This window comes from Sceloporus occidentalis, unplaced genomic scaffold (assembly GCF_023333645.1).
Source record: "Sceloporus occidentalis isolate IW3139 unplaced genomic scaffold, rSceOcc1.0.p SCAF_13, whole genome shotgun sequence".
NCBI lineage: Eukaryota > Metazoa > Chordata > Lepidosauria > Squamata > Phrynosomatidae > Sceloporus > Sceloporus occidentalis.
The window spans coordinates 7516166-7541400 of record NW_028316993.1 but is presented as its reverse complement, the minus strand read 5'-3'; the positions used below and the strand labels follow the sequence as shown (position 1 = coordinate 7541400).

Below are 25235 nucleotides of genomic sequence, written 5' to 3'. Positions count from 1 at the left end.
GCTTTTCAAGAATGGGAAAATCCATGTATATTTGACTAAATGCACACACATCAGTCAGCAAGAAACATGCACTAAGATGTGGACTTACATGTGTAAAAATTATATATATTAAGAAAAGTACTAACTGAAATAGGCACAGATTACTATCGGTGGGAAGAAAATAATCTTGGAGCCAGATATGGAGGGCTGTCTCTCCATACTCACAGATTCTGCATCCATGGAGTCAGCCATCACCAGTTTGAAAATATGCACTGAAACAAAAATTCCCAAAAGCAAATCTTGATTTTGATGTAAGGGACACAATTTTATTATGCCATTGTGTATAATGGGACATGAACATTCACATATTTTGGTATCAATGTGGGGCCCTGGAACCAAACCCTAGACACCAAGAGCCCAGTTTATGTGCGCGTGGATGAAAGCATATTTATGTGCATGTGGATTTGCATATTTATGTGACGGTAAGTCTCAATGTTCTGAAATACCCAGCATTTCCCTTTTCTTGGGTGTGGCGAATCACTCCCTTGAGTCACCTTCTGCTCTGAGATCCTGTTGCTGGCAGTGCTCTTCTGCTCTAGGGTTTTCATGATCCATAAACATGATAGGAGCATCCCTGAAACCTTTTTGCAGCAAAGCAACAATGGATGTCTTGAAGACCTGCTGGAATTTCTCTCCCACAAAGAGGTAGAGAATGGGGGTGAAGCAGAAGTTGAAACAGACGGCAGTAGACATAACTGACCAGAGAATCTGTTTGATTCCCTCAGGAAGATTCACCACCAGCAGTGATGCATAATAGAGATGGTACGGAAACTGGCAGATGAAGAATGAAGCCACAGAGGTGACAAGGATTCTGAAAGGTTTCGCACTCTTTTTCACAAGCCTCCTTTTCTTCATTTCTCTAATCATCCAATAAGCGCAGGCCATTATGATGAAGAAGGGAAACAGGAAAGCCATCAAGAACCGAAATATGAAGAGACCCAACTGAATGCGATATGCCAGGACCTGTGCTTCATCCTCCTTCCAGCCACTGGACAAAACATAATTATTCATGCACACAATCCTGCCCTTCTCCACTTTTTGAGTCTCTCGGAAAACCAGATAAGGGGAACTTAAAGCGAGGGAAAGAAACCACACTCCTGCAATCAGTCTCTGTGCCCGGCGTATTGTGCGGTTCTCTTGAGACCAAATGGGATGACAAACTATAACATAGCGGTCCAAGCTAATAAAAGTAAGCAGAAAGACCAGGGTGAACATAGCCAGAGATGCTACGGAATTGATAAGCTTGCACATTATGGTGCCGTAGGGCCAGTGAAATCCAAGAAGAGCATGGATACCAAACAAAGGAAGCAACAAACAAAAGATCAAGTAGGTGAGGATCAGATGATAGTACCAGAGGATATTCACTGTCATCTTCATCTTCACTCCCAGCACCCAGAGGAATGTTCCATTTATAGTTGTGCCAACTAGAAAGGAAGCACAGATAAAGACAGCAATAGCAATGTTTGGGGATCTAATAGCAATTGGAGAATCAGTGGCGTTCGTTTCTGGGGCTGAATTATTTCCCATAAAGCCAGTCATGTTCTCTCTGTGTGTTCAGTCCTAGAAGAAAATGAAAACTGACAAGTTGGATGCAGATGAAGGACGAATGCAGTAGTTATAGCCAGTTTTTTAAAACAACACCACCAAAAAGCTTATAGTTATTGAAATAAAAAATGTGGCACTTTACCTAATCTTTGTACAAAACCCAGTGCCAAATCCTCTGTCTCAGATCATGTCTCCAGTCAAGATTCTCTCCATGTAAACCTCAAGGCAAACTCCTCTGACAGACAAAAAGTACAGAAATCAGATGGTAAAATGCTGACAAAATCAGATAAAATTCTGACAAATCATGTAATATATCATCTATAACCACATCTGGAGGAATTTACTGGTCAGATGATCACTATTCGTTCTCTGCTGCATCAAAAACAACATCTTTTTTCCTCTTTTTGTGTGTGTTGTTTGCCTTCAAGTTGCAAACCTAAAATACACTTACCAAGGAGAAACACCACAGACAGCAATGCAGCTGACGTCTGAACTGACATGCGTAGGATTGCACCATTTATCATAAAGCTTTGGGGATTCTTTAAATGACTTTGTTTTTGAAGTCAAAGCTGATTGATCAGTAAATGTTTTGGAGGTTAAATGTTCTTTTCATAACAATTTCCCTGACCGGAACATGTGTACTGGTTGTGCTTTGTGTAGAAACCACTTGTGACATCCTCAGGCATGTTATCTGATAATAACAATGGGAACTGTTTCCTTAGTGCATGCTCACTTAATCAACCTGTTAATGCCTTTACAATCACCTTGTACAGAAATATCAGGCAACTAAAAGCTAACAGTGATGTGGTCAAAATTAGCTGTTGTTTTGCAGACTCAGGGCCTGAATGCATGTATTCAGTGACTTCAGCTCAAGGAGAACAACTATAATAATCAATTTAGAGAAATTGAAAACAACAACAACAACAACAACAAAAAGAACAAAGGACCTCTTCCCAAGATCCGAGAAATCAAAGAGACGTTTCATCCTGAATGTGAAGTAGCATATCAAGTCTGGTAAATTCTCATTTAAGAACTGAACAGAAATCCTTACTGATCTCTCTGCCAGTTCTGATGTCTCACAATCTGCATCTTGGCCTCTAGCAAATTAGAGCAGAGCTTCCTGTCTCACAAAACCTCATTCTCAGCCACGGACCTGGCGGGAAGCCTACCAAAATTAGAAGGAAGCATTTCAAAGATCTGGTCACATTTATAGGCATTTTTTCACAAACTGTAGAAAACAAGAGGCTTCTTCTTCTTCCCTACTTCCCCCCCCCCCAAACCAGAACATTCCTTGTGTAAATTGCTATTTTGCTGCTGCCTTGTTGCATGGACTTACCAAGCAATGACGCATTGGATGGACTTGTTTTTTCTTCTTGTTCTGTATGTGCAAATTTTTGCTTAACTAATGGCAAAAGAAGATAATTTTGCACAGGGGCTTCTTGTGCAAATGCCGGAGACCTAAGGTCTTGGGTGAGTCAAACACTCTCAGCCCCAGAAAATCTCATGATAGGTTCACCATAGTGTCGCCATTAGTCAGAAATGACTTGAAGGCACACAGCAGAAGCAGCAGCAGCAACAGCAGATAAAGTACAAGTCCCTTACTGCAGCTATTGCTTTTGCCATTAAAGGGCCAAGGGGAGAAAAAACGATCGAACAGTAGGGACTGCCTCCTGTTCCTGCTTCACTTCTTCAGAAACAAGGTTGTTCCTCTTCCCTCTGTTGAGAGAACTAAACCAGGGATGGGAGGCAGTTCATCCCCTCACTCCCATACCTTTAAAAACCACAGCACCATCTCATGGAGATTCATAGTAAAAGTGTGGAGCAGCTTGGACAGAGCATTATGATCTGGGCATGGAAATCTACAAATCCGGCTAAATTCTTCAAAACCTAAATGGTACAACATTTTTCCTATTTGCACTGGCCAAATCCAATAGGCACATTAGTGCCCATCATGGAGACGATCCTGTTATATCTAGTTGCCACGGAACTGTGAATGCTAATTTGGAGTTGCCATATTTTTTCCTCCTCAAAGGCTCCTGGATTTTGGGGAGCCTTTGAGGGGCAACAATGGTGGCAACTCTAAATTAGTATTGCCATGATTGAATATAGAAGGACTGAAAACTAAATTTTTATGAGATAAGGGCTCAAAGCTTTATTATTTATAAACCCGTCAGGGGTGACGAAGATCAGCCATCACATTTGGGGGAGCATAAATCTCTACCTGTACACACAGGTTGTTCTATGCAACCTTTGTGTTGAATGGCAGAGTTGAAGCACTGAATGCATGTCTGAACATGCAGCACACTGCACAACCAACTGCACATCTCAAGAGCATGTGCATTTGCATGGCACCACATGCCAAACTTGATTTCTGCACTGAATGCAATGGTTCTGTATAAGACAAACATGTCCGGTGATGTTTTCAAATCTTTTACTCCAAGTCTCAAGTCAAGTCTCAAGTCCTTGCAAGATACTTTCAAGCCAACTCTCAAGTTGAGTCTCAGATTTGGGGGCCAACTTTTAACAGGACAAAAAAGTGTGGTGCATTTCTTAGAGGCGAGTAGCAAATGCATTAAGATGAGGGTTGAGGTCTGCTTGGCAACCTGCCCTTAATGAACATCAGAGGAGTCGCCTAAAGCTTTTCAAAGGCTTTAGAAAGATTCTTCCACCTCAAGCCCATTGCCCAACACATTTACAGTTCCTTTCTGGGAAATGTGCCTTCTGCTCTGGGGCTGTATTTTGCCGGCTGCTTAAAGCGAATGATGCCAGCAAGTGGGTAGCTAAAAATATAAACCTGTGAGTCAATTCCAGTTAATGTGTCATTTATTACTGAGCTGAGTCCAAGTCATCAATGGAGCAATTTGAATCCGACTTGAGTGTGAGTCAAACAACTCAAGTCTACATCACTGAAAATGTCCAAACATTGTCCAAGAGGATTCTGGTCATCATTTCCCTGCATTCAGATGTTTTTAATCCCTAGTTTTATATTGTTTTATAATCTTGGATATTTTAGTTATATGTATTTGTCACTTTGCTTTCTATTTTACTACATGAGCTTTGTTTTTGTTTGGGGGTTTTTGTCTGTATAATTTGTTTTCCAGTTGCATTACCTAGTTTTATATTTGTATAGCTCCCTCCTTTCCATATGAGTCCCTCTCTCTAAATATTAAATTGAAGACCTTTGTCAAAGATGGCTGTTTTGTTGTTGTTGTTGTTGTTGTTGTTTAACTTGTAAAGCACCATGTACAATGGCAGTGCTATATAAATAAATACATGATGATGATGATGATGATGATGATGATGATGATGAATTTTCTTTCCATTCCAAATAGGAAGACATTTGCAAATTAGGATCAATGTTAATCAAAAACAAACCAATAAGATGGATTTGAAATTATCACTTATGCTCAGTAGCTACCAGCCAAATCAAATCACACATTTCACTAATCTTGGTTACAATGAACTGATGACGAATTGTGTGGTGACTACTTCTGCTTTTCACAGGCATTTCCTTTTGAGAAATCCTTATTTTCCAGCATTAGCGTTCACATGAGAGAACAAGACTGGCGCTAAGAACCTGCTATTGTACTTTGCTATATGGTCAACATGGCTACTCCTGGATATGTCTACTGACTCTGTTCACAAGGTAACAATACGTTTCTTTTAACTGTTTGTGATCCAGCCAAAGATAAGAAAATCAGCTGAGCAATGAAGATGAGCAATACTTGGTTGGGCTGGATCTCATTTATACTTTGTTTCTGTGCCTTATGATTCATCATTCTTTCCCCCCTCTTTTTCTCTATTTCTTTCATTTTTTTTCAATCTGGATTATCTCAAGGCTCTAATGCAACATTGGACAATTTTTATTTTATTTTATCTTTTAATTTTATTTATGCCCTACCTTACTCCTGGGACGAGACATCGAACCTTCACCCTTCCAAACGTCAGGCAAATAAATATAGCTCTCCATAAATAGTCAGATTGCATTTCCGATCAATACAGTCCTAGTCAACATGAGCCATGATATGGGGTGATGTGATACACAAGTCCAGTGATATCTCGAAGGACATGTTGCGGTAAAATAACATCTGGAGAGCCCTTGCTCCTATGTTTAGTTATCTCAGAATTTCCTGAATTATGTGGCAAATGTGACAAAGCATTGTAAAAGAGGTTTGCGTGTACTGTTTTGTTTTTAAAGATGCTCCCATCTCCTTCTGGGTTGGGTGATATAACCCAACTGTCTCTAATGGGTTCTTTGAGTTAGTATAAGCAAACTTTTTAAATTATATACTGCCCAAATAAAGATGCTTCGGGTCACTTTGGAGGTATGCTGTTTAAATGATGCTTGCGTCTTAAGAGGCCAGAGGCTGCACCAAAGCTGAGCTACAGTCGTTAGGACTGGAGCATGGCTTTGGCATGGCTTCCAGACTCTTAGGACACATGCATCATTTAAACAACATACCTCCAAAGTGATCCGAAGCAGCTTTATTTTGGCCTGTCTGTATGGAGCCTATATGTACCAAAGAGCTACTAAGCAGCAGCATTGGGGGGATGACTGACACTGGTGGAGGATCTCTCAGAGACAACAGCAGTGGCACCACATGGATGTGGATCTTTTAACTTGTTTCTTAGCTGCTTTGATTGTTTTATTACAGAAAAGAGGGATAAAAATCAAAGTTTCATTTTATTGTATTATAGCTAGCGCTTCCCAGTGCTGCACAGAAGGAGGCACCAGTAATCTCTTTTGAATATCTTTTACCATGAAATTCCCATGATGAGACACTCCAAAAGGATTCCATGGGCCCGAATTTGCAAGACCTGAACAGGACTGTTGATGATGAGGTGACTTGGAGGTCTCTCGCCGACGTTGACTTTAAAACAGTTAACAAGAAATAATAAGCAGACTGCGCAGAAGCCGAAATAACCTAAAGGAACATGAATTGTGATACAGTACCAGTAAGACTCATCCTAGATCTAGAACTGAATAGGCAGATATGGTTGCTATCCATGCAAAAAGTAACATAGGTTCTACTATCTCAAACAAAGAAAAATGTTTCAGACATTGAAGTAATGTGAGGTGATCTTCAGCAAGAAATCATGTATCCAAAAGATGTTCACTTGGTGTTTCTGCCTCTGCAACGTCCGCTCCTCTTCACTTTTCTACCTCAGCTAATTTGATGATGCTGTTTTCTGTCCTTCAGCTGGATTTGATATCTTTTATGTTCTTTATGCAAAAAGATCGAATAATATGAGTGAACCTCCAAAGTGTCTCTGACAGATTTCTGTCCAGATGAGACATTGTGGATGTGGTAATGTCCAAGTTCCAAATTTGAGGAAAACCAGTCTACAGACAGAAAGAAATAATAAGGGATGTATGTGCTTTTAATATGTTTTCCAAATATGAGACGTATGAGATGGTCCTGGCTTCACAAAGGAGGCCTCATTCTTCTCACTTCTGTGCTCACTTCTATTCCTTGTTCTTTCCATTTCATAGGATTCTACAGGTAACAGCAGAGTTGCAAAGAGAGTGAAAATTCAGAAAGAAGGGGAGAGAAGATGGGCTATTCCCTTGAGGTCTCGGTTCTTGGACTGCTTTCAACTTGGCTGTTTTGGGAGGGTAAGAACTAGGAGCAGAAGAAGAGCGTGTGGGAAACATAGGTCCAAAACACACTGCAGAAATAATCCAGTTTGAGACCACTTTAATTGCCCTGGCTCAGTGCTATGGAACCTTGGGAATTGTATTTTTTTGCGGCACCAGAGCTCTCTGATAGAGAAAGATAAATGTCTCACATAACTAGTTCTCAGAATTCATAGCATTGAGCCAGGGCAGTTAAAACGGTCTCAAACTGGATTATTTCTGCTGTGTGTTTTGGACCTTAGACTCTTCTCTGGTTTATCCCATCCTTTCAGGTAAAGGGGTGCGGTAGGTGCAAGACTGATTGTTCACTGCTTATATGGCTGAGTTTCTTCTCTTATCTTCCTAGGTGTGCAGTGTGACCCATCAAAATATACAATGAATGCCCCCACAGCTGTGACAGTCCCAGAGGGACTTTGCGTCATCATCCCCTGCAATTTCACTTATGACCCAGATGATGCCAGCAGCACTTCCACGTTGTATGGATACTGGTACAAAGAGGGAAGCGCTGATAGGCTTTCTGCAGTGGCCACCAATAAGGAGACTACACCAATAGAAGACTATGCTCAGAATCGCTTTACTCTCTCAGATGAAGTGGCACATGGCAACTGTTCCCTCATCATCAACGATGCCCAAAAAAGTGATGGACAGAAATACTATTTCAGAATGGAGAAAGAACTTAGGGCAAAGTTTAGTTACCAAACCTTGCAACCATCAGTGAACGTAATAAGTGAGTGGTGACAAGAATATCTGTCTCTCTCCCTGAACTTCAAGTGTAATGTGCTTTTGGGATGGACTAGGATATATATAGCAACAGTGAAATACTCAAATACATCCACTGCTGTAAGACAGAATCCCCTCCCTACACACACCATTCCATGAAATTTGAGGTATACTGTATGCTATGAATACAGGCACAGATGAGATGCAACAAGAAATAATGGGTGGGACATGCCAAATTATCAATTAATGGGTATAGCAAGCAAATCATTTCAGCTCTGACACTTCTCAGCTGTACATGCCCTCCTAATGTCCATCTCACTGGCTCTTAAAGCAGTCTCTTGGTAAAGGCTTGGTCAAGATAACCTGCTGCCACTCGCCACTCCATGACATGTGGCATATATTCTATGCCACAAACACAGGCACATACAGGAGTGTAAAAATGTGCAACAGGGAGCAATGGAAGTGACATGCCATGTTTTGTAGAGGGGAAGCATCTGTTGCTTCCAGAGAGGGAAGGAATCCTTGGCCTCTGATCCAGAGTGCCTTTGGGAATGTCAGTCAACAAAGGAATCAAAGGAGTGTGGAGCCTCTTGTGTCATCCTTGACATGACATCTGTCAAACTAGCATTATACCCATCCCTCTTTTTATCCTTGATAAAGCTTTGATTCTCTTTGATGTATGTATGTAGAAAATAGTTTGGTGTCTACAGGAGTGTTTTTAGGTCCCCTCTTATGAAATTCCTCATTCACACACCGAATGGTTTCTTATTCAAGGTTTCCAGATTACAACCCAGAGCCTTCTCTCTTCTCTTTTGCTGATTCCTTATCACCTGGGACACAGGGACAGAAAACTAGATGAACCCATTATGTTGCTCCAGAGTAGGAAGTGCAGCCTATTCTGTTTGAGATGAAGTACATCTGGTGGGGAAACTGGGCTGGTGGGCATAGTTATATACTGACGACTTTCTTCTCCTCCTTCCTTAGACCTAGAAAACCCAGAAATAATATTTTGGGGAGATCTTCGGGAAGGACGTCCTGTAAACATCACTTGTACAGCCCCAGGAAGCTGCTCCTTGAAGCCTCCACACATCTTCTGGAAAGAGACACCTAGGAAAGTCACACTAAGGAGTTCTGAAATGCAGTCAAATGGCTCCCAGGTTTACATCTCTATGCTTGACTTCATGCCCTCAAAGACAGACAATGGGAAGGAACTCACCTGCTCTGTCACCTATGGAGGAGGAACCAGCCCTGTCTCCAAAGAGAGGACCGTCCTTCTGAACGTCAGATGTAAGTGACTCTTTTTATTCATGCCACATCTCAGCAGGAGTGTTGTAAGGTCTCAGTTTTTCCCACCACTGCTGTTCTAATCTGTTCCGATTGGACCTGAAATAGGTATACGAGGGGTAATGTCTCAAGAAAAGGATCAAAATGGTCTGTGTAAAATAACTGTGACTCATATTATTCATGCTCTGGCATATCTCCAGTCTGAGCATTGCTCTTGGGTACCCAAGATAATCCCTCCTTGTGCTCTATCTCCTCTCCAGGCTGGCCCCACAGTTACAGATCATTGTGCTTCTGTCACCCACCTTGCCCCTTCCTCCTCAAGATACCTTTTACTTAAATTACTTAAAGCAACACTACTTTAGGTGCTATAACTCCATCCTACAGAATCCTGGAAATTGTAGTTTTTCAAGGACTTTGGTGGCAAAGAATGTTGATGCCTCACAAAACTATGAATCTCAGGATTCTGGAGGGAGGAGCCATGTCAGTTAAAGTGGTGTCAAGCTGCATTATTTCTACAGTGTAGATGCACCCTCAGTTTTGTATCTCTTCTACCCTGTATTATTATATTTATTATTATTAATAAATAGGACCCACATTCCCTGAGCTATGATTGCCTGGCTACAACCTGGCTTGCCTAGCTTGCCTTCATCTAAGGGTGAGATTGTGACAAGCCCAAAGGAACCCAGTGGATTTCTATGGTCAAGTGTGGATTTGAATCTTAATATCCTAGAGTCCTAGTCCATCATTTGAACTACTATATCATGCTGGTACCTTACAGAGCACTATTATTGTTGAAAAATTAAGTGAGACATTGCTGCTTCGGGTCTCTTTGGAGGTATGCTGTTTAAATGACGCATGGGTCCTACGAGTCCGGAGGTCGCACCAAAGTCACACTCCATTCCTAAGCACTGGAGTGGAGCTTTGGTGGAGCTTCCGGATTCTTAGGATGCATGCATCATTTCAACAGCATACCTCCAAAGAGACCCGAAGCAGCTTTATTTTGGCAGTCTGTAACAGGCCACAACATCCTTATCAAGGGGTTAGGAGAATCATTTGGGAGAATCATTTACAAATGCCCAGTCTTAACTCCATCGTTCTTGGCTCTCTGATGCTGGTTACTGCAAGAAACCAAATGATAGACAGAACCAAATTTTTGGTTTTCTAGTCTAGCAATAAACTGGAGTTGGGATGGAAAGTTCCTGAGATCAGATTCTCTTCTTCTGAACTTCCAGAGGAAGGTTCACTCACCCCAAATGCTTGCTCTTGTCCTACAGATGCACCCCTGATACAGCAAATTCAAGTTACACATGGAAATGACAGTAAGTACCTGACAGTACCTGAACGGCCACATTATTATTAAAATTAAATTGGGAGTTTAATGTATAGATTCTTGAAGCAATAGCAAGAAACATAAAGAAAATCCAAGACTAATTGATTCTTCCACAAGAGGTGATGTGGCTGGGATATCCAATGGTATACGCACATGTCTAGTTCATTTATGTCAACCACTCACATCCCTTTTTATCTTGTCTTATCCTGTAAGACTGAAAAGCACAGCCATAAATCTTTTAGGTTTTGGGTGATGTGTTCTGTTGTAATAAGCACAGTGTCTTTATGAGGATGACAAAGATTGAAAGCCAAGGCCAAACCATCAGACAGATGAAGGAAAGAGTCCTAAACAGCAGATGCTAAGGGGACAGCCATGCCAGTTTGTTGGTTGTTTCTTCCAAGCTTCTTGGTTGTTCCCATATTTTGGGGGACAGAGTGCTGGCTGCACCTCACAGCTTGTTTTTATTCTCCTAGACTAGTTTTCCAACCTCAGATGTAATTCAGAACATTGTTCCATTGCCAATATTTAACCTGTAGTTCAGTTGGCAGCCTAATAGGAAATGGGAACAGGGTAGCCTTAGGCATCCAGAGGTCTTGGAGAGTTTCCACAAAAGAAGTCATGCATCTTAGTTCAGCATTTTGTCCAATTCAATCTCTGTGAAATCTTTCAGGTTTGAAAAACTACACAGCACCATCCCAGATTGTAGTAGAGAAAGGTGACTCTGTTGTCTTGCGCTGTATGGCAGAAGGCAACCCGCCAGCCAGTGTCACTTGGGCAAAGGAATCAGTTAATCTCACGACAGACAAGGTACTGAAGCTTTCCAGTGTCAAGATGCAAGATGTGGGTGAATACAAATGCCATGCACAGAACTCCGAGGGCTCCGACACCACAAGCGTCCAGCTCTCCATAGCATGTAAGTGACGCGACATTCAGATTTTCATACAAGGTTGTTACTGGGGAACGTCTAAGAGATCTTCAGCCACCTGGTGAAGATGAAGGGTGGAAGGTGCAGGAGAGACAAAAGGGAGCACTTCTCCACAAGTCACGTTGTTAAATTGTGAATTTCTCTACCACAAAATGTATCAACAGCCACTAGTATTCAAAAGGTGGAGAGACAGATAGATGCATTCATGGTGGATCACACTATCAACGTGTACCAATCGTGGTGACTATCTATGCCTCCTCTAGGTCTATAAGCTGGCAGGTATAAAAATACTAGCTGCTGGGAAACACCAACAGGAGAGGGATATGTACCTTCTGTTCAGCTTTGGGATTTCCCAAAAGTGTATGATAGGACATATACCCAAAGTGAACCTGAACTAGAGAGGTATTTGGCCTGGTCCAGCAAGATTCTTCTTAATTTAGTAGCAGACTAATGTCTTCCAATCTTCTTCCCTGCATGGGTTGGTGAGGAGATATTTTAGGGGTAGAGAGAGTTTTCCCCCCACAAAGAAATGACATCTGGATCCGAACCAGTCAAGCTTAGCCCAGTGTGCCTTGTTATTAACCATTTAGTCACACATTCTCAGCCTCAAGGGACGGCAACGGTGAACCTCTGAACAAATCTTTCCAAGAAAGCCCCATGATAGTGTCACCGTAGAGTCGCCATAAGTTGGGAATGACTTGAAGTTCACAACGCACACACACATGCATTTTAGCTATTTTCATTACATTAACTGGAAAAATATGTAGAAAAATAACATTCAGGTATTTAAACATTTTAATCAAAAGAATTTGTATAACTACCACCTCATTAAATAAATCACACAAATAAATATATCACATCATTTAATAGGCTAAACTAGATTTCAGTAGGCTTCAGTTTTGCCCACCAATGCTATTCTAATCTGGTCCGACTGTACCTGAAATAGGTATATGAGTGGGAACATCTCAAGAAAAGTCTCAATAGAGTCTGTGTAAAATAGTTGTGAGTCAGATTATTCATGCTCTGTCATATCTCCAATCTGAGCATCCAATGGATTCCTATGGCCAAGTGGGGATTTGAATCCTAATATCTCAGACTTCTAGTCCAACACTGAAACCATTACACCACGCTGGTTCAGGGCAGAGCACTACTGTTGTTGAAAAATGAAGTGAGACACAATTTCCTCCCCAAGAAACTTGATTCCAGTGTTTTATCACTGCTTGCGGCGGCGGCGGGAGGATTATTTACTAATGTCCTATATTGGCTGTAGCATTCTTAGCTTTCTGATGCTGGTTACTGCAGGAAACCAAAGGATGGACAGAACCAATTTTTTGGTTGTCTAGTCTAACAAAGCTATCAGCTGGAATAGGGTCGGAAAGTTCCTGAGATCAGATTCTCTTTTTCTATCTCCTGAATTCTCAGCAGAAGGTTCACTCACCAAAAATGATTTTTCTGGTTCTACAGACCCACCCCTAATACAGCAGATTGATGTTGAAGTTACGCACGGAAATGACAGTAAGTGTTTTATGTACTTCAACAGCCACATTATTATTAAAAATTAAAATTAAATTGGGAGTTTAACTCACAAATTCTTGAGGCAAGAGCAAGGAACCTGGAGATGATGACAATAATAAAAATTAAATAATAATAATAATAATAATAATAATAGATTCTCCCACAATGAGCACTGCAGCAATACCTCCAACATTTTTGTGAGGCATTTAGCCTTCTCTGTCAGAGAGTTGTGATGCCATGACAAACTACAATTCCCAGAATCCCATAGCACTGAGCCTTGTCAATTGAAATAGTGTCAACCTCCATTACTGATGCAGTACGGATGCCGCCTATGTCTTTGGCAAGCATTATCATCTCGTACAATGTCTCCAAAGTACAGCAACCTCTGATTTATCATCTTGGGTTTTAGGAAGGGTTCAGGACTGATTTGCTCTAGAACCCATTCATTTATCTTTTTATCAAGCCATGGTCTCTGCAGAACTCTCCTCTAGCGCTGCATTTCAAATGAGTTGATTTTCTTCCTCTCAGCTTTCTTCACTATCAAACTTTCATAGTCATACATACATAGCAATCAGAAATATAAAGAGATTGATGATTCTGATTTGGTATTTAATGATACCAAAGATCCTTATTTTATAGGATCTTACCTAGATCTTCATAGCTTCCCTGGGAAGCCCTAGCCTACTCTGAGTTTTCTTTTTGTTACAGTCTCCATTTTGATTAATGACAGAATCAAGGTATAGAAAATCAGGCAGCTATAAGTGTAGAATATCTTGGGCCAACCTTGGTGACAGTTTCCAGAGAAGAGAGTATAACTGTTTAGGAATATCTGAGTGCAGCATCCTATCCAGATTCACTCTCCCTTTGAAATCTTGCAGCTTTGATCAACTTCATAGATGCCTCCCAGATTGCAGTAGACAAAGGCGACTCTGTTACCTTGCACTGCAAAGCAGAGGGCAACCCATTACCCAGCGTGACTTGGGTGAAGCATTCACAATTTTTGGGAACTAGTCACCTCACGAATCACAGTGAATTGACATTGCCCAGTGTAGAGATACAGGATGTGGGCACATATAAGTGCCAGGCATGGAACAGCAATGGCTCTGCCTCCAAAACCTTGGAGCTCTCCATAAGAGGTAAGCAAGACGACACATTCTCAGACACATTCCTGTGAAAACATTGCTTCTTGGCTCAGACTCCCTCCATAATCATGCCCCTTTAAAATAATAATAATAATAATAATAATAATAATAATAATAATAATGTTATAGCATGAAATTAATTTTCAAATGATTCCTTTTTATCATTTCAGAAGCCTTTACATTTGTAGATTTCAACCCTGCTGTTATCATATTGGTAGCCTTCTGCTTGAGCAAGTAAGGGTCTCTCCTTTTTTGTTTTACCCTGGAAACCAGTATAAAAATTGGAACAATAAGCAAGGATGGGCCCTTTTTCACTACCACGAGGCTAATTTTTAAATGTTATAATCTCTTTTCAGGGTGCTGCTTTGTTTCTTCTTCTTTTTCTTCCTCATTTCATGTTCCACGCAAAGGAAAGCTTGGTTGAGAAAGAGAGTGACAATGGGCATTAAGAGGCCAGAAGCTCCGGTGGCTCCAGAAGAAGAAAAATAAAGGAGTTTATCAGACAAGGGAAACTGGAAGTATAATCCAATGGCAATCTGAACACAATCATGTGGTTTAACATTATTGCGTGATAACCCACTACACGCAAATTTGGGCAATGGGAAGTTAGTCCGATTGCAATCATGGGGTTTCACGTTATTGCGTGTTAGACTGCCACACGCAAATTTGGGCAATGGCATGCTATTTTGGGGCAATGGGAAGCTAGTTCGATCGCAATTCACATTCATGTAACTTCGCTGAACTAGCGAATTCACATAAATGAGTTCTGGCCCCACTTTCTTTTCATTCGAAATTAAGAGAAATTCCTCCTGTGTGATAAAGTCCAAAGAGCAACATCAGCATTTGCGGGATTTGTATTATCGAGCCTCCAAACTGACCTACAGCCAGAGACATTGCTGGGAAACTGATAGGGATGGGATGGGATGGGATGGGATGGACTTGATTTGGTTACTATGAATAGTATAGTTTTCTGCCTATGTTTTATTTTTTTAATGAAAAATTAGGTAAAATCGCATTTATCAGTACTCTGATAAGTACTTTTATGAGAATAAAAGTTAATAGGTCAATGACATGCAAAGAGGTGTCTGGATTTTTATGCTGTTTTATAATAATAAAAAAGAATTGTTGCACAACCAATGAATTTTCATTTAAAAAGAAAACTGAAATATTGGAGAAAGTGATAGCATTGGTCCACACCTTCTGGCCTTCAGCAAAATTGGGTAAATGTAGCAACCGTAAATATAGCAGTGGAGTAAAGATATTTAAATGATTATAATTTTTCTTTTTGGGAAACAGAAATATGGGCATTGGTGGGAACAAAAAAAAGATCTAAACTGTAATCTCTAGATACTCAAAGATAAAATCATAATTTTTTTAAAGAAGAGAGAAAATTAAAGAAGGAAAGAAGTCATTTTGTTTGTTTAGAAATTACGATTATTAATAAATATATCTACGGAGGAACACCTTAATGTCAGCAATAGGAAGTAAGGAATGTTGGTAGAATGGTGGTTATGTTTGAAGTCTGAACAACTTATTTGTTTGTTATTGTTGTCATTGTCATTAAATGCTATAGTTATAGTTATTTAATATGCAATGTTTGTCATATGTAGTATTTACTTCTTTATGATTGAGTATGATATGTGAATGTATTTTGTACTGTGTATTAAATGCTTTCATTTAAAAAAACCCTGAGGTTAATTCACTGCCCTGATCAGTTGTGTGCCAAGAACTATACAATAGCTGTCACACATTGCTGTGCAAATCCTATACAGAACAACATTTCACAGCAAATGTCAGTGATTGAGTGCCATTGTGCAATGCACAATACATGATGCATAACCACAGCATATAATGTATAGGATGTACAACCATAGCATATAATGCACAACCTACAAAGACAAGGCACAGATGAACATGTTGTATGCACAAATCTACTTCTGCTGCTATTAGCAGAATGCATTTATTGCACAATGGTGACTTTCTGGTCCTGGGTGATTTACGAATATATGTGTGTGTGTCTTGCAGAATTCCAGCCATCATGTATTAAATCGATCAGTAATTAATTCAATTAATTGGTCAACTCCAATTAAGACTAACAAACAGGATTCCATCCATGCATTTGCACATTCTTAGATGGTGTATATTCACTGGGATTGTAGAAACACTCACTGTGCATTTGTTATTGTACCATGGAACAAGGAATAGGCAGATTGGCAGACAGGCAGTTAGTTGCACATTGTTGATATTCTGCAGAAGGGTAATGTAGTACAAGCAGAACAGAATCATAGAGTTGGAAGAGACCGCAAGAGACCGCAGAGTCTGAAAAGCTTTATTCAGCAAATAGAGTTGAGCACAGTACACAGTCATTGTCAGGACTGAAGGGTTTTTCCACTTACATGGTACAATGGGCCCTTGTTATTCACTGGGGTTTGGTTTCAGGATCCCCCATGGATAACAAAATCTGTGGATGCTCAAGTCCCATTAAATATAATGGCATATATTCAATGGGATCTGAGTATCCATGGATTTTGTTATCCACGAGGGATTCTGGAACCAAACCCCAGCGGATAACAAAATGGTGTCCCTTATATAAAATGGAAAATCAAGGTTTACTATCTGGAATTTATACTTTTTAAAAAATATATTTTCAGACCATGATGCTTGAATCCATGAATAAAAAAATCAGTGGATAAGGAGAACTGACTTTATTTATTTATTTATTTATTTATTTATTTATTTATTTATTTATTTATTTTATATGCCACCTCTCTCCCAGAGTGGGACACAAGGCAGCTCACAGATAAAAATGGGTTAAAAATTACTATTACTGTCCAAACATCTCAAATATTACAAAAAGCCTCCTTGCATTTGTCAGCAGTTCAAAACATCCTGTCTTCCCAGGCCTTGCTCATTTTTCTTTCCCCCAAACCAAGCCTCAAAAAACCTTGGTAACTTGCAACTCATAATTCTGCAAAAACCTCTTGGTAACTTGCAGCTCATAGGAGTCTATCAGACAAGGGAAATTGGAAGTATAATCCGATGGCAATCCAAACGCAATCATGGCGTGATAGATTACCCCACGCAATTTCGGGCAATGGGAAGTCAGTCCGAACGCAACCATGGGGTTTCACGTTATTGCGTGAGAGGTGGTCACACTCAATTTCAGGCAGTGGCAAGCTATTTTCAGGCAATGAGAAGCCAGTTCGAATGCAATTCGAATGCACGTAAATTCAAGTGAATGCGTTCTGGCCCCATTTTCTTTTTATTCGAAATTAAGAGAAATTCCTCCCGTGTGATAAACTCAATAATTCCTCCAATAGACATCTGTTCATTATTCCCAGCTGTGAATGATGCACCACTTTCCTCCCAGAATCACCCGCTGGATAGCACACTCTATCATTCCCCACATATGCTTAAGCATAGGAGTTACGCACAGTAGGACCATGTCTAGACCATGTTCCCAATACATGTGAATGCAGCTCAACCTTCAAAGGAATCAGCCTCCTGGCCTAATTCTAAGTAATAACTAATAAATAATAAAACTTTTATTTATACCCCGCTTTTCTGTAACAAAACAAAGCGGATCACATAGTTAAAAGCATATATGTAACACACGCTACTTATGTTCTTACGCAACACTGAAATTGCCCAAGCTAAAATCTTCACCAAATATTAAGGCACTGATACAATTCCAAATGGAAACTTTACTAGATTGATTTATCTTATTTACTAGTAGAAGAAAATAGAGTGAAAGACTTGCTTGTGGTGGGTCAAGCAAGGGTCAGTGACAATGCTTCTTCCCATTTCTAAACTTTGGTGGCCACTGAGTAAACATCAGAAGATCATTGGTGAGGAATCAAGAATATAAAATATCATTGAGTTCTCCTTTTGTGGAGAGTTGACTTCTGCTCAACCCTTGTCTTGCCTCTGCTCTGAGTCACAGAAATCTCTTCCTCCTATAATTAGTATTTGTTTTCTTAACAAACCACCCTTGTATCTTAGAAACTCCAGCCGTTGGGTTAAAGTGATGCTCCACACTTAAGGGTGAAAAAGATACGGTACCTACTGGCAATTGCTGAAGGACTGTCGGATGCTACAGTAAGCAGTTGAGCTGTGAAGTTTTCCTCTAGGGACTAAAACAACAACAACAAAGAAGTAAGATGAGCTATTCCTTTGAGATCTCGATGCTCGGACTGGTTTCCATCCCACTGTACTGGGCAGGTATTATTATTATTATTATTATTATTATTATTATTTATTCTTATGCTTCATTTATATAGCGCTGTAAGGAACAGACTGAGAGAGTAGTGCTCGGAGGTAACAAAGAATTCCCACCGCCATGAATAATTCTATGCAATGAAGAAAAGTGTTCTCTATTTAGGGTGTCTGAATGTCTTGTCTTATCTTTGCAGGGGTGCTATGTAGAACAAATGAATATGTACTGAATGTTCCCCATGCGGTGTTAGTTGAGAAGGGGCAGTCTGTATACATCCCCTGCAATTTCACCTACCGATCATTACTAAAGAGTAGGAGGGCCAAACTGTACGGATACTGGTATGCGGAAAGTAGCAACGTTGCCTGTGATCTTCCTGTGGCCACCAATGATGACAGTAAACCAACTGCACGGTTTGCTCACAAACGCTTTCATCTACTGGAAGGACTAGACCAAGGCTTCTGTTCTCTCTCCATCAGTGATGCTCAAGACGCTGACCAAGGGACTTATTTCTTCAGGATGGAGAAAGGAAGGACAAAATTTAGTTATCTCAACTTCCAAACAACTGTGACAGTGACAGGTGAGTGAGCGACGGAGAGCTATTTGCTAAAGCTCCCTTCCGATGATCTGATCAGCTTCTTATCACTTTGTGGCTTTTATATTTGCTACCTGATTTCCTTTTGAAGGAAGATATTGTTCAGGGAGTTTCAGCAGTGACTGGTGACAGCTGCCATGTTACATTTCTGATAAATTTGTTGTGGTTTTTAGTCTGAACTTCATAGAAGCCACATATAAGAAATATTCATGACTCCTATGAACAATACCACATCAGACCAAAGTTGTGGTCTGGAATCCTTTCAGTGACATACATGCACATAGCTCTAGCTTGAACACACATGCGTCTTTCTTTCTTTCTTTCTTTCTTTCTTTCTTTTTTGATGTTGCAAAGGAGATATTCAGTAACTCCTTGGGCAACATTCATCACCTCTCCTGGAGTCTGAAATAACTGAAGTAGAGGGTCATGGGCAACATGATGCATGCAGCCTAAGAGGCTGGAAGCCGCACTAAAGCCATGCTTCTAAGGACTGGAGTGCAGCTTTGGCACAGCTTCTGGCCTCTTAGGATGCATGCATCATTTAAATAGCATAGCTCCAAAGTGACCTGAAGCAGCTTTATTTTGGCCTGTCTGTTCAGGCCCTCTGATATCCTACATTACAAGTTGGTAGATATTTTTGATAGATGTAGTCCTCTGAAGCATGAAAGAGGTGGGAACTGTGATTTCTCCACTTGTTCAATTGTAACGCTAACCTGATTGTAGGAGGGCTTCATGAACTCATGACATAGTGTTAAGAAATGAACTTTCACTGGCTACTGAATTGTTTCTCTTATTTTCTTTCCGATCTTATCACTACAGAAGCCCAAAAGGACATCTTATTCGAAGTGTTGGGATTTTCAAGTACAGCAGTTTCCTTCCTGATAGGTCTAACCCTCATCAAGTAAGTGGTTCTCTCTTGTCTTTGATGCCTACACAGTCAGCCAGTTTGTGTGAAAAGGGAGAGAAAAATGGATGGATGGATGGATGGATGGATGGATGGATGGATGAGAGGATAATGGGAAGAATTATAATTTACCTGGATTTCTCTGAGCCCTGTTCTTTGGTGATCCCACCTCCTGGCTAATCATAGAACCAAAGAATCATAGAGATGGAAGAGACCTCAATGGCCATCCAGTTCAAACCATTGCCATGCAGGAAATCACAATCAAAGCACTCCCGCCAGCCTCTGTTTAAAGGCCGCCAAAGAAGGAGATCCCACTATTGTCTATCTTTATTCAAGTGTATATACACCACATTCCAACAAACAAAAACAAGCAAATGAACAAACATTTTTTTTGGGGGGGGGAGAGAAAATATAGCATGAATAGAACTTGATAAGTTAACTCAATTACTTAAAGGTAGACCAGCTGATATAATTTATGATGAGTGGAAACCTGTTATTAACTACTTTGAAAGGTTATGGGGTTCAATTGCAGTAATAAGATTTCTGTTGTAAGGTATATAAGTGCTTTATCACACTAGGAGCAAACAGGATTTAAACAAGAGTTAAACAGGAAATGCCTGATGTTTATCTCACAACATTTCCTGTTTAACTCTTGTTTGAATCCTGTTTGCCCCCTAGTGTGATAAAACAGTTAGCTATATTAAATGGTGTTATTAGATTAATTAAACAATTGGAAATAAAATTTCAGAACAGAAGAAAATAGAAAGAAAGTTGGGCAAGTTGAAAAAGAGAGTAGATATGAAGTTATGGAACAGCAAAGAGAATCCTAGGGAAGGCAAGGAAGGAAGTTGGAGTATGTGTGTTAGACCAGGCTTTTTTAGGTAGGGAGGAGAGCGAATGATGAATAATTTTAGAAGAATGGAAGGTGAAGTAGGTGGATGAAGGAGTGAGTAAGTGGAAAGGTAAGAAGAAGAGAGTAAAGGAGAAAGAAAGAAGTGTGTAGAGGAGGAAAGTGTGGAGGAAAGGAAGAGAAAAAGGGAAGAAGGAATAGACAAAAGGAAGAAAGGAGGTTATGGTTAGAGAACTAAAGAAAGGAACAGTTGGGATGGTAAGAGAGAATGGAAAGTTGGTATAGGAAGGGAGAAAGGAGAATGAAGGTTGAAAGATATGTAAGGTTAATAAAGATAAGTTGCCTTTATTAAATAGGTGCAAATGTAGTAGTAAACTAATAAGATGCTTTCTCTGAGGATCATGGCACAATTCTAACCTTCAGGAAGTTCTTCCCAATGTTAAGTGAAATCTCTTTTCCTGTAGCTTTAATGGTTCTCTTCACCTGCAATCTGGTTTTAGGGTCTTTCTTTGCTCCTTGTTCTTCTTTGCCGCCTTCCGGTGTTCGAGATGGAGGAAGACTCAGCTGGCTGCAAGTGGGTATAAGCAAATCACAAGGGTGAAACCAACGGGATCTACTGAAGCTCTTCTTCCCAAGCCTTGCAAAGCTCCTGGTTCTTCTTGAGCCACAAAGTGAAAGCTTGTTGAGACACTATGATAATGGACCATATCATTATATGAGCAGCGGATGACCTTTTTCCTCGGTAACAAAGGGTTAAATGACATTGAAAGGACGAGAGAGCACTTGCCCAATGAGATGACTAGTTTGGCAGAAGCACAAACCTTGGAGATCCTTCTCAGCAGAGGTTATAACAAGCCTGAGATAGGACCATCAAGCAGACTCTAAGAGACTCTAGCAAAGGAAACATGGGGCTCCCAATGAGAAAACTATTCAAGACTGAACAAAGGAATCCAGACTCCAAACTACCCCATAAACATTGGAGACTACAAATCCCATCTGATCTGTGAATAGAATAGAATATTAGCTAGTTATGTCAAGGTCTTTTATTACTTTTCCTGGCTTGGCTGAAGTGATCTAATTCATCTTATTAGTAACTTCTCATCTTGTGCCTGAACGAAAGATGGATCCTTATATAAAGGGATACTTTTTGCTATGGAGATTTCTTCCTTCAAATAAAACCTTTCCTTTAAAAGTACTCTGCCTCTCACGCTCCTCTTTCACATACCTTTGCTCAATAGTCCCTTCACCAGGATTGGGAACTGTTATCTGGAACTGAAGGGACCCAACATCTGGGCAGCAGCAGGTCTGGCCTACATGGATCAGCAGCAGCTGGATTTCTGATCTGGGTCTTTCCCAGGCCTACCCTATTTTAGCCAGAGCCACACTCTAGCAAAGCAGTTTGCATACCAGAATACCATCATGAAATAATGTCCCCGGTGCCAGCAATGCAAAGTCCTTTACAAAGCTGCTGTGGACCCACAAGTCAATTGCAATTTCAACTAAAAGCAGCTTCAAACAGGTAGATCTTTCCTATTTGCTTGCAGCAGGAGAGGAGTTTCAAATTGTCATAATTTTACACTTTATAATTGGCATCACTCTGGCAAAAAGTGCTAGGAACAGCACAGAACCTTTTCTTCAGCCCACCGCCACAAGTCACAAATGTGGTCTGAAGTGTTAGTTAAAGGCTCCTGAATCACTCATCCAATTCCCTCACCCCACAAATGTGTTTTCCCTGGTGAGAAAACAGCATTCTGTGGCTGAAAGTAACAGCCGCTATTACCATTAGAGTTAATGCTGTCCTCTTCCTTTCAGCTTCATGGGTTTGCATCTTTGTTTTTAAGGTAAGGTGTTGACAAGTTTGGTAGAAGAGCCAGTTTGGTGTAGTGGCTTGAGTGTTGGTCTAGGATTACTGAGGATAAGGTGGAATGCAAGGGGTTGATTCCTAGTCCCTTGTGCCATACTCATAACCTTTCCTCACTCCCTGGCAGCTCTCAGATTTGGTTAGTCAAAACCAAGGCAAAACACATGGAGAGATCATATGGAGGATATGGAGAATCATATCCTCCAATGTCTCAGGGATGAAAACTGAGACATATGAGGTCAAGCACTATCAGAGTATGCCTATGATGGCAAAAGTTATTGAAACAAGATTCCACCTCCTCCTCCTCTCCTCTCTCCCATGCTGTGTGAATGCAGTGCAAACTTCTTTTGCACTTTGAACACAGGCCCGGTACAGATGGGTAGGATGGGGCAGTGAGACACTGCCCCTTTCTGTCCCAGATTGGTGCTGCGGCAAACGCATGCAGTGGCACCAGTCTGGCCTCCGCAGATCACAAAAAGGAGCCGTTTTTCCCGGTTCCTTTTTGTGTCTCTGAAGAGGCGCCATAGCCGCTGCTGGGTGGCTTGATCATACCCTTTTGGCACAGCCCTGTTTGGGCACTGCATCAAAGGGATGTCATCAATGCATGCGCTGCCTGAACACACAGATGGTACATTGCATTGCAGCTGTATTGTGAAAGTAAACACTCACATACAGGGCTGTGTAGTAGCCATACTTTTTGACTCCAATTCAAACCCCTTCATAAATGGCAAATGTATATTAATTAGTAATATACTGTAGCAAAATATTAGTAATTTTAGTAATTAGTAAAACAAGGCACATGAACTGATATAACATAAAATATATTTATTTGATTAAAATGTCTGAACAAGAAAACTTTCCCATATCTATGAAATAAATATGCAACAAATTAGGCATTTAATACGATCAGGTTTTTTTATTATTTTGAAGCCAGAGTTGGAATCAGTATGGTTTTACTTGCTTCCCAACCCCAGCCGTGACTCCACAGCTCTGCTCATGTAATTATACAATGGTTACACTACACCACTCTTCTGTTGAAAGCTGACATTGTGCAGCTTGTTGTATATCTGCAAGTATGCATGCTTACCGTCCTATTGTGCAATGGAGAATGCACTGTGGATGAATCTGCAGTCCCAGTGAATAAAGTTGGACAGAGAAGGCACTGAGTAACAGTAATGCACCATGCAAGAATGTGCAGCTGCATGGAGTCCCAGCTAGAATAGACCCATCGAATCAATTGTGGAATGGTGAATCATTCCAGTTGATTCAATAGCTCAGCTCTAGATGGTACTAAGAAAAGGATTTAGGCCTGTGTGAAATGGTTACACTTGTGGTACTCAGCTTATATTACCATAATATGTGTAGGACTTTTGAGGAAGAGCTACAAAAAAAATACAATTGTATGTGTAAGTGAACTTATACTATATGTGTAGCATAGTGGTTTGTGCATTGAACCATGGCTCTGGAGAACAGGCTTCAAATTCCCGCTTGGCTATGAAATCCACTGGGTGACCCCAAGCAAGTCATATGTTCCCATTGGATGGCAATGACAAATCCCCTGAACAAAACCCCATGATAGGTTCACTTTCGGGTCGCCACACATTAGAAACAACTTGAATGCACACAAAACCAAAAACAGCAATGACACCGAAATGATTCTGGCCTATATCTGTTTCACAGTGGCAGCCAGTGGTTTGCATTGCCAGGGTAAATTCACTCTGTGCTTTATTCTGAATTTTAAAGTAACCAAGGAGCTGAATTTATTGGTGGGGTGTAATTCAGCCCCTTAGAAAGCTTCTTTAAAATCTGGACTATCTCAATCTCACTTCAACTAAACACTGGGATGTCATGCAGATCACTCATTCTTGTGAGCTTCTTCAGTGGCGATTCTTTTGTGACTGGATGTATTTGCAATGTATTAACTTTGTGTAAAAAAAAAACAACCCACAAAATGATTTTATGGTCTCCTCCTTCTTCCTGTTTCCTTCCTGAGATACATACGTAACTAAGTAGCCAATGTAGAATACTGGCACTTTTTAAAAACAAACCAAACAAACCTGGAACGCTGAAGTCCATCCAACAAAGCCACTTGTAAACTAGTGGTTCAGGAAGGTGGGGATAACATTGTGAAATTAGTTGGTTCCAATCATATGTTCAGCCTAGGAATGTCTTTTCACTAAATTCTTGTCCTTTCACCCCAAAGTCACTCCACCCCATATATTAGGCATTGTAAACTTGGTAAAAAGAAGCATAGAAATAGACCTTTTGAAGCAGTCTGAAAGAAAGATAGATTTCGGTACAATATGGAAAAGGGTGTCTATTTCTTTATATGGTGAGCCAATTTAGGGGAAAAAACCTGAAATTTAAAAAAAACCATGTTTATAAGAAAGATTAGCAAAAATTATGCTGGTGCTAGTGATTATCCTATGGACTATTCATGCATCTTCATTCATCTTCATGAGACGGTGTGAACTGAACATATAACTGCATAAGGAATTTGTTACACTAGGGGGGTCCTTTCATGCCATAGAATCATAGGCGAGATACAAACCACCCAAAAGGGCGGTCTGCCGCCGCCCTTGTTTGCTGCGCGAGGGAGCCGCAGCGGACAAACCGCGTGGCTCCCCTGCGCAGCGCAAAGAAGCCACAAAAGCGGCTTCTTTTTCCGGCACCG

General features: G+C 40.6%; 3 protein-coding genes across 3 annotated transcripts; 2 read left to right on the top strand and 1 right to left on the bottom strand.

Annotated features, from left to right (window-relative positions):
- Window positions 1-516: 516 nt before the first annotated feature.
- Window positions 517-1578, bottom strand: LOC149304790 (putative G protein-coupled receptor 33). Its single transcript, XM_089479123.1, has one exon. The coding sequence runs from the start codon at window positions 1576-1578 to the stop codon at window positions 517-519; it is 1062 nt and encodes a 353-aa protein (XP_089335249.1).
- A 3588-nt stretch (window positions 1579-5166) lies between these two features.
- LOC149304789 (sialic acid-binding Ig-like lectin 14) lies at window positions 5167-14170 on the top strand. Its single transcript, XM_089479122.1, has 7 exons — window positions 5167-5230; window positions 7079-7201; window positions 7569-7949; window positions 8927-9229; window positions 10501-10545; window positions 11227-11469; window positions 13875-14170. Exons 2-7 carry the CDS (start codon window positions 7141-7143, stop codon window positions 14168-14170), a joined length of 1329 nt encoding a protein of 442 aa, XP_089335248.1. The 5' UTR covers window positions 5167-5230; window positions 7079-7140.
- Window positions 14171-18298: 4128 nt separating this feature from the next.
- On the top strand, window positions 18299-21363 carry LOC149304788 (myeloid cell surface antigen CD33-like). Its single transcript, XM_089479121.1, has 4 exons — window positions 18299-18359; window positions 18551-18931; window positions 19766-19847; window positions 21201-21363. The coding sequence occupies exons 1-4, from the start codon at window positions 18299-18301 to the stop codon at window positions 21361-21363; spliced, it is 687 nt and encodes a 228-aa protein (XP_089335247.1).
- Window positions 21364-25235: the final 3872 nt, after the last annotated feature.